Genomic DNA, 10,554 nt, shown 5'->3' on the forward strand with positions numbered 1-10,554 from the left:
GCCCGTTCTGGGGGGGGGCCCCCCCCCCTAAAAAAAAAAAAAAAAAACCCAGTATATACAATATGGCTTCTCATATGGGAGTATATGTGTATATGTATTGGGAGGGGACAATTGATATAAACAAAAATGTATATATGAAACCTGTAGGTGGGTTTATAGCTCTTTTATTGCCTCTATATTTTTTAAGGGAAAAGGGAATTCAGTAAGTAGGAAGTAGCTCTGAAGCTTTTAATACAGTAAAAAATGATAAAGGGCATTTTTGCCTAGTTTACCCTGATAGGAACATCTCGACTTCTTGAGTGGAGTAGAGAGTTTCTCTAGAACAATTTCAAAAGTGCAGACAGGGGGAACCAGCAGTTAGCGTAATGGCTATGTCGCTGGACTCCCACGTAGTCGACTGCGGTTAGCGTCCAGGACCCGGTGGCTTAAAACTCACGCCGGGCGCGTGTGCGTGCGTGCCCAAGATCCCGAGAGGAGAATGGAGAAGGGATTGTGGCGTGACCATCCCCCCGGGGGGGTGATTTCTCGCTTTCTGTCTCTATGTCTCTCTCTGTCTGGCGAGCGCATGCGCCCTATAGCAAAAACCTCTCCCCAAAAAAAAAAAGTGCAGACAGAAAAGGAAGGTAAGAGGAGGATACTGGCAGCTGTGTATCTGCCTGAGTGTTAGAAACAGTTGAGGTGCCAAGGCAGTTTCTTGGAATTTTTCTCTCTTAAATATTGATCTAGGCCAGCCAGTGGTATGGTGGTTTACACTGCTGGATCCTACATGGCCGACTCTGTGGTTTGAGTCCCTGACCCAGTGACTTGAAAAACACACAAGGTACATGTGCATGAATGTCCAAAATCCAAAACGGAGGGGAAGTGGAGAAGAGATTACAGGATCACCATTCCCCTTGATAGGTGTTTTCTGGCTTTCACTCTCTGGCAAGCACATGTGCCCTCTGGCAAAGTTGAAAAAATTTTGTTTCATCCTAAGCTATTTATTTATTTTTATATATATATATTTAATTGAAGTAATATTCAGAACCTAAAGAACCCAAGGGTAAACACTATTAAATATTGTTTGGTATATTGACTTTTGAGCTTTTTCTCATTCTTTTATTAATGTGCATATACTTATTTTTTCTTTTTCTTTTTTTTTTGTTGGGGGGAGGAGGGAGAGGTTTTTGCTATAGGGCACATGCGTTTGCCAGAAAGACAGAGAGACAGAAATCAACCCCCAGGGGGGATGGCCATGCCAAAGTCCCTTCTCCATTCTCCTCTTGGGATCTTGGGCATGCACGCACATGTACCCAGTGTGAGTTTAAGCCACTGGATCTGGGACTTGAACCACGGTCGACTACATGGGAGTCCAGCGACATAGCCATTACACCAACTGCTGGTCCTGAATATACTTACTTTTTCTTAAAGAGTTCTTAAAATTTAATTTAAATCTTTCAAACAGTACAAAATGGTAATAATTAAAATTAATACTTCCACTTCTGATCCTTTTTCTTCCCCAGAGGAAGTAAATATTAGCATTTTTATATATCCTTCCAGAGAAAATTTTGTGCATGTACAAATATGGGTTTATATGTCTTTTTTAGTAAACACAAATAGTAGACTACTGTATACATTGTTCTAGACATTTGAGTTGTCCAGAATAATCTTTTTCCATTAGAGAAAAATACTGTAGTACATAGCTGCCTTGTATACAGATCTGTAGGCACATGGACTATTGTATTGGCAGGATAAATTCATTGAGGTTTAATTTTATGTTCCTGGAAGAGAGAATGGCATGTTCAAAGGCCTAGAGGCAGGGAGAAGAGAGGCCTAGAATGTTCTGATGCTACTGAAAGTAGTTCTATGTGATTAGTGCAAGGTGTATGAGGCTGGATGTAGATCTGCTGTGTGGGCCTGAGGGACCCTATAGGCCATGTGAAAGGGTTTGGATTTAGGTCTAAGGGAATGATTTAGGTCTTCAGCATGGGAGGTTTCAGAAGGGAAATCTTGTTGAAATAGATTTACATTTTATTGGGTGGTTGAAAAGTCATGATGTGTTTTTCTATGAAAAAAGGCATCATGATTTTTCCAACGACCCAGTATAAACTCAAGGTCACTGTGTAAAAGAACAGATGGTAAGAGAGCAAGTGAGGAAATGGGGAAACTAGTTAGGAGACCATTGCTTTGGTCCAGGCAGGATGTAATAATGACCTGATGGCCTGATGATATGTAGGCAATTTCCCCCAAATTCCTATTTGTCTAGTTTTTTATATTGTGTTGTGCTGTGTTTTAACGAACCTGGAATCCTATTCTGCATCCTCCTTTGTAACCTTTCTTCATGTTATTTATTATATGTTATCTCTCTCTCTCTCTCATACACTCACACACTTTGGTTTTCTAAACTGTCTCTTTAAGGGCTGTGGTCCCTTGCTGTCATCCCTAGCTTTTTGGCTCTTACTGCTTCATCTCTCTATTATTCCCCAGTGTTTGAATTACCTAAAGTGAGAGCAAAGTTACTTGTAAGTTAGTTGTAAATTTGAGTGCATAGATTTTGAGAAGTCTGTTTTATCTACTTAGAAGCCTTATTTGATCCTTTTCTTGATTGTGTTTTCAGTAGTTATTTGCTGGTTTAGTGACTTCTAGATAGGTGTATGCCTTACCTCATGTTTAAGAAGAATATCCTATCAAGAATATAGCTGTAAATGCTCTTTACGTTTTTCACACTGAAATGAAATTCCCTATTTCTTATTTTGGAAGAAACAGGTGATATAGATTAGCTTCCTCAAGGAAGGAGGAAATAGAAGAAAACAGGTGTCTTCTTGATGTTCTTCATGCCATAGGGTAGAAGGATATACAAAGTGATTAATCTCTGACTTTGGAGCAGCTTTTTTCTTTTTCTTTTTTAAGAAGTATTTTATTTAACTTTATTGATTTATCTTAATTTGGCCAGAGTGGGATAGAATGAGAGAGAAAGGGAAAGTAGGAACTCAAGCCACCAAGTCTGGGACTCAAACCCTGGTTGTCCATGTGGGATGTACAGCGCTCTTAACCACCACACCATCTGCCAGACCCTGGAGCAGCTTTTCTAATTTACGACATACCGGAATCAGCAGAAGACGTAATGGTTACTTTGCCGGACTCTCATGTAGTCTACTGGGGATTGAGTCCTGGACCCGGCAGCTTAAAACTCATGCCAGACACGTGTGTACATGCCCAAGATCCCAAGAGAATAGAGGAGAAGGAATTGTGGCATGGCCATCCCCCTGGGGGGGGGAGTGATTTCTCACTTTCTGTCCCTATAGCAAAAATCTCTCCAAAAATAACAACTAATGGAGGGAAGAAAGGGCCAGCCTGGTTGATTACGTCTTACGTCATGTCTTTTTTGGCCAAGTATAAGTGATTATTCTTTATATTTCTTGTACCACAGATGTAAGTGCTACTGAAGAGAGTGATGTTAGCCATTCTTGTCTAACTAGGCTTTAGAGGCTTCTGTCTGATTTCTAGGTTATGGACAAGGGGACTAGAAAGTCAGAAAACCACCCTTTGTTCCGCGCTTGTGAACACCCTCATTATGTGCAGTTGTTAAAACTTCCCAACTGGGCCAGCTGGTAGTATGGTGGTTAAGGCAGCTGGATACCACATGAAGTACTGGCAGTTCGAAGCCTAGACCCAACAGCTTGACAGACAAGCTGGGTGCATGTGCATGTGTCCAAAGTCCCAAAAGGAGAATGAGGAGAAGCAATTGCAATGTGGCCAGCCCCTAAGAGGTACCTTCTCTCTTTAAAAAGTTTCTCTCTCTCCAGCAAGCACGTGTACCCTACAACAAATTAAAAATAATAATGTATAACTTCCTGACTGATTTGATTTTCCCCCTCTTCCTCACAGCTATAAAGTAGCAGTACTGGCTCCATTCTTCTTATGTATAAAAATTACTGTAATTGATAACCCTAAAAAAAGTATAGGACGTTAAAGCCAAAAGAAAGTTCAGCTTTTCTTGTAGTCCCCTTATTGTACAAATTAGGAAACTCTGAGTCAAAATGATTTGCTACCCAAAGTCATGGATGTTAGACAAGTACTTGTTCCTTTTTTCTTCATTACACTGGCTCTGAGTAGTCTCTGGGGTTCATAAAATTTCCTGCTGCATTTGCTTTGGAGCTGTCTCATATACATTTAGTTCTGTAGGTCTCTTTTTGACAGAGAAACATGTATCAATGTCTGTCTTTAGAAAAACAATGTAGAGCTTTCTTGCTTCCCGGCCATCTTGGCAGCTGCTTTTGATTGGGGGCTGTCCCGCACCTAAGGCAGGAAGATGGTGGCCGCAAAGATGACGAAAAAGTCGCTGGAGTCGATCAACGCTCGGCTCCAATTTGGTATGAAAAGTGGGAAGTATGTCCTGGGGTACAAGCAGACTCTGAAGTTGATCAGACAAGGCAAAGTGAAGTTGGTCATCCTTGCCACCAACTGCCCAGCTTTGAGGAAATCTGAAATAGAGTACTATGCCATGTTGGCCAAAACTGGTGTCTATCACTATGGTGGAAATATTGAATTGGGCCCAGCATATGAAAAATACTACAGAGTATGCACATTGGCGGTCATTGATCCAGGTAATTCCAATATCATTAGAAATATGCCTGAACAGACCGGTGAAAACTAATCATGCAACATTTTTCTTTAATAAAGCTTACCAGAGTTTGTTGGTTTTTTTGTTTGTTTGGTTTTTGTTTTGTTTTGTTTTTTTGAAGAGGTTTTTTTTTGCTATAGGGCACGTGCACTTGCCAGACAGACAGAAAGCGAGAAATCACCCCCCAGGGGGGAATGGCCACACCACAATCCCTTCTCCTCCATTTTCCTCTTAGGAAATGCACGCATGCATACGTGCCCGGCGGGAGTTTTAAGCCACCAGGTCCAGGACTCAAACCACAGTCAACTACATGGGAGTCCAGCGACATAGCCATTACGCTAACTGCTGGTCCCGTCAGAGCTTGTTTTAAAAGCAAAAACAAAATATATCGAGGTTGTACCTTACTGTTCTCAAGTGTAGTACATACATGAGGGTTTTTTTTTTTTTTCATACATGAGGTTTTTAATGTAATTGTCAGGTGTTTTGTTTTGTTTTTAATCTGGAGTCTTACTATGTTGCAACCTTGCTGCCTTGGCCTTCTGAGTAGCTGGGGCTGTGTGTGCAAGCTGCTGTACCTGGCTCTTTAGAGTGGTTTGGAAATTGAACTCAGGCCTCCCATGTGCCCCTAGCCTGCCAAGCAGCAGCACCCAGCATGTGCTACTACATTTGGGCCAGAATAAATATATAAATAGGTAAATATATATATATATATATTCACACACACACACACATACACACATATGTTCAAATTTTCTATAGTATGCATATGCTCACCAGAGACAGAGAGAAGGAAAATGAGAGATTACCCATGGGGGGGGGAGGAATGGCCACACCACAGTCCCTCTTCTCCTTTTCCTCTCAGAATTTTGGGTACATGCATGATTTTCAAGCCAATGTGTCTGGGATTTGAACCGTGGTTGGCTATGTGGAAATCCAGCACCTTAATCACCATGCTGCCTACTGGCCCTGGGTCCAGAGTTTTCAAAATTATGTCCCCTGGGGACCAGCAGGTGACATAGTGGCTAAGGTGCTGGACACTTCCATGTGACTGACCACGATTCGAGTCCTGGACTGGGTGGCTTTCTCTCTCATTCTCTCTGTCTCTTTCTGGTCAAATTAAAATAAATGAATGAATAAATAAAATTAAGTAAATAATTCTTTAAAAATTTTATGTCCCCAGCAAGTTTGTCCACATATATGGTGAATTACTAGGCTCTGTCATTATTATTAAAGCCCAGTATCTAATACCTAGGCTGTTAAGATTTTGAGCTTATTCATCTCTTTCTGCATAAAGCAGAACTTTAAAAAATCCTTTGATGATCTCTCTGTGATGAGAACAGACCATCTTTGGAATAGTTGGTTTGTGCTTTTTTGGGGGGAGGGGGAGAAGTTTTTGCTATAGGGCATGTGCGCTAGCCAGACAGAAAGCGAGAAATCACCCCCCAGGGGGGTTGACCACACCGCAGTTCCTTCTCCTCTCAGAATCTTGGGCACACACGCACACATGCCCGGCATTTTTTAAGCCACGGGTCTGGGACGCGAACCGCAGTCGACCACATGGGAGTCCAGCGACATAGCCATTACGCTAACTGCTGATCCCAGTTTGTGCTATTTTTAGTACTGTCCAGTTGGACTACTGGAAGTTCTAAATTATTTTAATTATTGCTTTGTAGCTATGTGTTGCTTAATGCAGGAAAACAGTCTGAGAGTGTTATTAGCAATTTTATTGTTGTGCAAACATCAGAGAGTGGGCCTATACAAACCTAAATAATATAACTGTACAGTCCACCCAGGCTATATGGTATAACCTTTTATTTTTTTTTTAATAAAGAGGTCTTTGCAGAACCCAACAGGTAGTTAAGTGATTAAGGGCACTGAGCTCCCACATGACTGACTGTGGTTCATGTCCCGGACCTGACCCCTCTCTCTCACTCTGTCCCTCTCTTGTCAAATTAAAATAAATAAAGTTAAATAAAATAATTTTTTTTTTTAAGTTTTTGCCCTTGGGAGTGTGGGCTCGCTAGAGAGAGACAGAGACCATTGGAAGAAAAGTGAGAAACCACCTCCGGGAGGATGATCATGTTGCAGTTCTTTCTCTACTCTCCTCTTGGGATCTTGGGCATGTGTGCACATGCACCCGGTGTGATTTTCAAACCACTGGGTCTGGGACTCGAACCTCAGCCCCAGGCTATACTGGGACCAGCAGATGGCATAGTGGTTATGTTGGTGGACTCCCAACATAACCACTATGAGTCCTGGACCTGGCTGCTCTCTTTTTTAAGCCACCGTATCTGGGACTCGAACCGCGTTCAACTACGTGGGAATCCAGTGACATAGCCATTACGCCAACTGCTGATCCTCCCCCCCCTTGCCTTTTGTATCTTGTGGGTATTTTTATACTGAAGGGTAGGTTTACCCAATTTCTTGGTTAAACTATTGCCTGTATTTCCCTCTTTTCTATACTTCTTTCCATAGCCCTAAAAAATAACCATGTTGCCAAATTGCTTGTTTTAATCTAGTAAATGTTCAAAGTATCATTTTGTTTCTTCTTTTAAATTTATGCAAGTACTGTCTTGTTCATATGTTGTTTGTTTTTGCTTTTCAGAATCATTTCTCTTTAGTGAATAACTTTATTATTCATATTTTACTATTACTTACCAAGAATATCTTACTGCTTTTTTAAATGTTATTACATTTTCATCTTTGTCAAAGACATTATATTGTATTGCATGCTATTTGGTAAAAGTGTACATTGAATTTAAGCTATAACCTTTTGATTGATCTTAGATTTAATCTTAGATTTCCTATACCAGATAAAAATGATCTCGTTTCTATTAAAGAGTAAGTCCTGGGTTATAGACAAAGTAGGGCTGTGGCCACATGGCCATTGAGGCACATTGTAAAACTGTGAGTTCACCCTGTTACATATTTACATTTCCCCCCACATACTCTCTCTTTTTTTCTTTATTTTCTTCTGTCATGCCTTGAGCTTGTCCTTACCATCTAGAGAGATAATTTAATATTAGAGGTACCCACAATAGACCTAAAAACTTTGGGACTGACTCGTCAAGTCATATATTCCATTATTGTTTATATGGTAATCATATTAGTTTTGAAGTAGACTGTAGATTTTTATCAAAAGAATGAACAGAAAGTTCACACAGTAGAAATTACGATATTTGTATAGCTTGACTTTATTTAGATCTACATTTAGAGTGAATAACTGTTGTTTTTATGGTCAGTTGCAGCCTAATGGTAAACAGAGAAGCACCTGGGGACCTTTGAAAATAAGGTAGACTTTGATTAAAATGCATCTGTGTGGGGCCAGCGGGTGGTGTAGTGGTTAAGGTGTTGGACTTCCACATGGGTGACTATAGTTAAAGTTCCATACCCGTTGGCTTGAAACTCATGCTGGGTGTGTGTGCCTGCGCCCAAAATCTCAAGAGAATGGAGAAGAAGGAATTGCGGTGTGGCCATACCCCCTGGGGGGGTGATTTCTCTCTTTCTTTCTCTCTGTCTCTGTCTCTGATGAGCATACATGCCCTATAGCAAAAATCTCTCTCTCAAAAAAAATGTATATTTATCAAAGTCCTCAAGGTAATTCTGATACAAACTAGGTTTGGGAACCACTGCTCAAGTAATGTCTTCCCCCCAGATTCACAGAAGTACCTGTTAAATGTTCTGTAAATTTGTGTGTGTGAGAGAGTTATTTCTGTTTTATAACGTTTGTTCAAGGTGATAGACTTGCTCAGTCTTTTTTACAGTCTAAATGATGGAAGATTGTAAGACTATAAAGACAGTGTAACTTTGAACTGTTTTTAGGAATATAGATCTGGAGTGGAGCAAGGAGGGTTCTGGTGGTCTCTGACACAGTCATTGGGACAACATGAAGTATTAGTTTACTTTGTACCAATGAAAGTGTCCTTGGGGCTATAGAGAGAGTAGATAGGGAAGGCATGTGCTTGAGGCAACCTCCAGTTAGTACTGGGGTACCAGCATTGACTGTTTTGTGTACAAATATTTAATAAATAAAATAGAGACCAGCAGTTAGTGTAATGGCTATGTTGCTGGACTCCCATGTTGTCGACCATGGTTCAAGTCCCGGACCCGGTGGCTTAAATTCATGCCAGGCATGTGTGTGTGCGTCCCCAAGATCCCGAGGAGAGAAAGAAGGAGAAGTAATTGTGGCGTGGCCATCCCCCCTGAGAGCGTGATTTCTCGCTTTCTGTCTCTCTGTCTCTCTCTGTTTTTCAGGCGAGCGCACGTGCCCTATAGCAAAAATCTCTCCAATTAATTAATTAAGTAAACAGGCTACCTACTAATATATTGAAGATATAGCTCCTGAAACCACATCACAGCCATAATAATTGAGTACACTTAGATGGTTTAGTACAATTTTACTTGGTTACATTGAGTTTCTTCTCCACAAAATTTATCTAATTCTGTCCATATTTAAATTTTTCTCATATGCTGTTCTCTCTGTTATAATATTGCATTGTAGGAAAAGTCATGATGTTCTTTTTTAAATGTTTTTCTGTGCGGAAACTCGTCGACTTTTTTGACAACCCAGTAGATTGTTCTCCTCTACTGTAATTTGCCTGGCAAGGTCAGTTTTATCCTTTAAGATCCACCTTTAACAGTTCCTCTCCCTGAAGCCTTGCTTCCCCAATCTGAGCTATCCTTTGTGTGTTAACCCTGTTATAGCACTCCTCCAGCGCTGTATTGCTAATTTGTTATGCATTTCCTTGCCTGACTAGGCACTCCCTGAGAACTGAGCCCTGTGCAGAAGCCAGAGCTTATCTGGGAACCAACACTCCTGTAGTACTGATTGGCAGCAGGCTCCAGTACCGGGACCCCTATCTCTGCTCTTTGACTGGTGTACCACAACCTAATACTCCACTTCTTTCATTAACTTGGAAAAGAACAGCTAGGTTGTTTTTGTTTTTGTTTGCCAGAGGGCGTGGATACTCATCAAAGTGAGAAAGTGCCTCCATGCTGCAATCTCTTCTTCTCCATTCTCCTCTTGGGATTTTGGGTACACACACACACACACACACACACACACACACACACACACGCGGGCCCAGTGTGTTTTTCAAGCTGCCTGGTTTGGGACTTGGATTAAGCAATCCGCCTTGTGGGATCCAGCCACCTTAATGATGTCAGCTGGCCCAGGACTTATTTTTTTCCTTTAAGAAAGGAAATTTATCCTTATATACATCATCAGACACTTTTTTGTTGTTGTTAGAAGGCAAATGCAATTACCAAAGATAGACAGGGAACCAGGAGAAAGCACCTCTCATGGGGAATGATCATGCCACAATCCTCAGTCTCTTCCCTCTTTTGGAATTTTTGGCACTCATGCACTTGGCTTGTTTCCCAAGCCTCCCAAGTTTGGGACTGGACCCACACAACTGACCATGTGGGATCCAGCACCTTAACTACTAGGCCACAAAACCAGTCCACATCAGGTACCTTTTGATAGAAACATTATTAGTTTAGTATTTATTATTCTTTATAGTAAAAGAATTCTTTTACCTCTTTCCACAGTGGTTTCACTGCAGACATAAATATTTTTTAGTGCATATTAGATTGGTGTAAAAAGCAATTTTGGTTTGAACTGTGAATTTAAAATTATAACTAGGCTTGGGACCAGCAGGTGGCATGGTGGTTAAGGCGCTGGACACTCCCACATGGCCGACCAGGGTTCGAGTCCTGAATCTGGTGGCTTGCTTTCTCACTTCCTTTCTATCTCACTCTCACCCTCTGTCTCTCTCTCTGGTCAAATTAAGAAATAAATGAATGAATAAATAAAAAAATAAAAAATAATTATAAAAAATTATAACGAGGCTCAAACACATCTTTATTTTTATGTATTTTTTTAATCTTTTTTTAAAAGAATTATTTATTTACTTTTATTCATTCATTTTATTTTAATTTGACCAGAGAGA

The 10,554-nt window shown here is 40.7% G+C and overlaps 2 protein-coding genes across 2 annotated transcripts in view; both read left to right on the top strand.

Moving 5' to 3' along the window:
* Positions 1 to 10,554, top strand: part of CTCF (CCCTC-binding factor) — a 68,560-nt gene that overhangs the window by 7,448 nt on the left and 50,558 nt on the right. The window lies entirely within an intron of this gene.
* On the top strand, positions 4,231 to 4,636 carry LOC102485573 (60S ribosomal protein L30). Its single transcript, XM_014582826.2, has one exon. It carries the CDS (start codon positions 4,292 to 4,294, stop codon positions 4,634 to 4,636), a length of 345 nt encoding a protein of 114 aa, XP_014438312.1. The 5' UTR covers positions 4,231 to 4,291.

This window comes from Tupaia chinensis, unplaced genomic scaffold (genome assembly GCF_000334495.1).
Source record: "Tupaia chinensis unplaced genomic scaffold, TupChi_1.0 Scaffold143830_1, whole genome shotgun sequence".
Taxonomy (NCBI): Eukaryota; Metazoa; Chordata; class Mammalia; order Scandentia; family Tupaiidae; genus Tupaia; species Tupaia belangeri.

Coding starts and splice junctions, on each gene's coding strand:
- LOC102485573 (XM_014582826.2), top strand. CDS start 4,292: ATGGTGGCCGCAAAGATGACGAAAAAGTCGCTGGAGTCGATCAACGCT.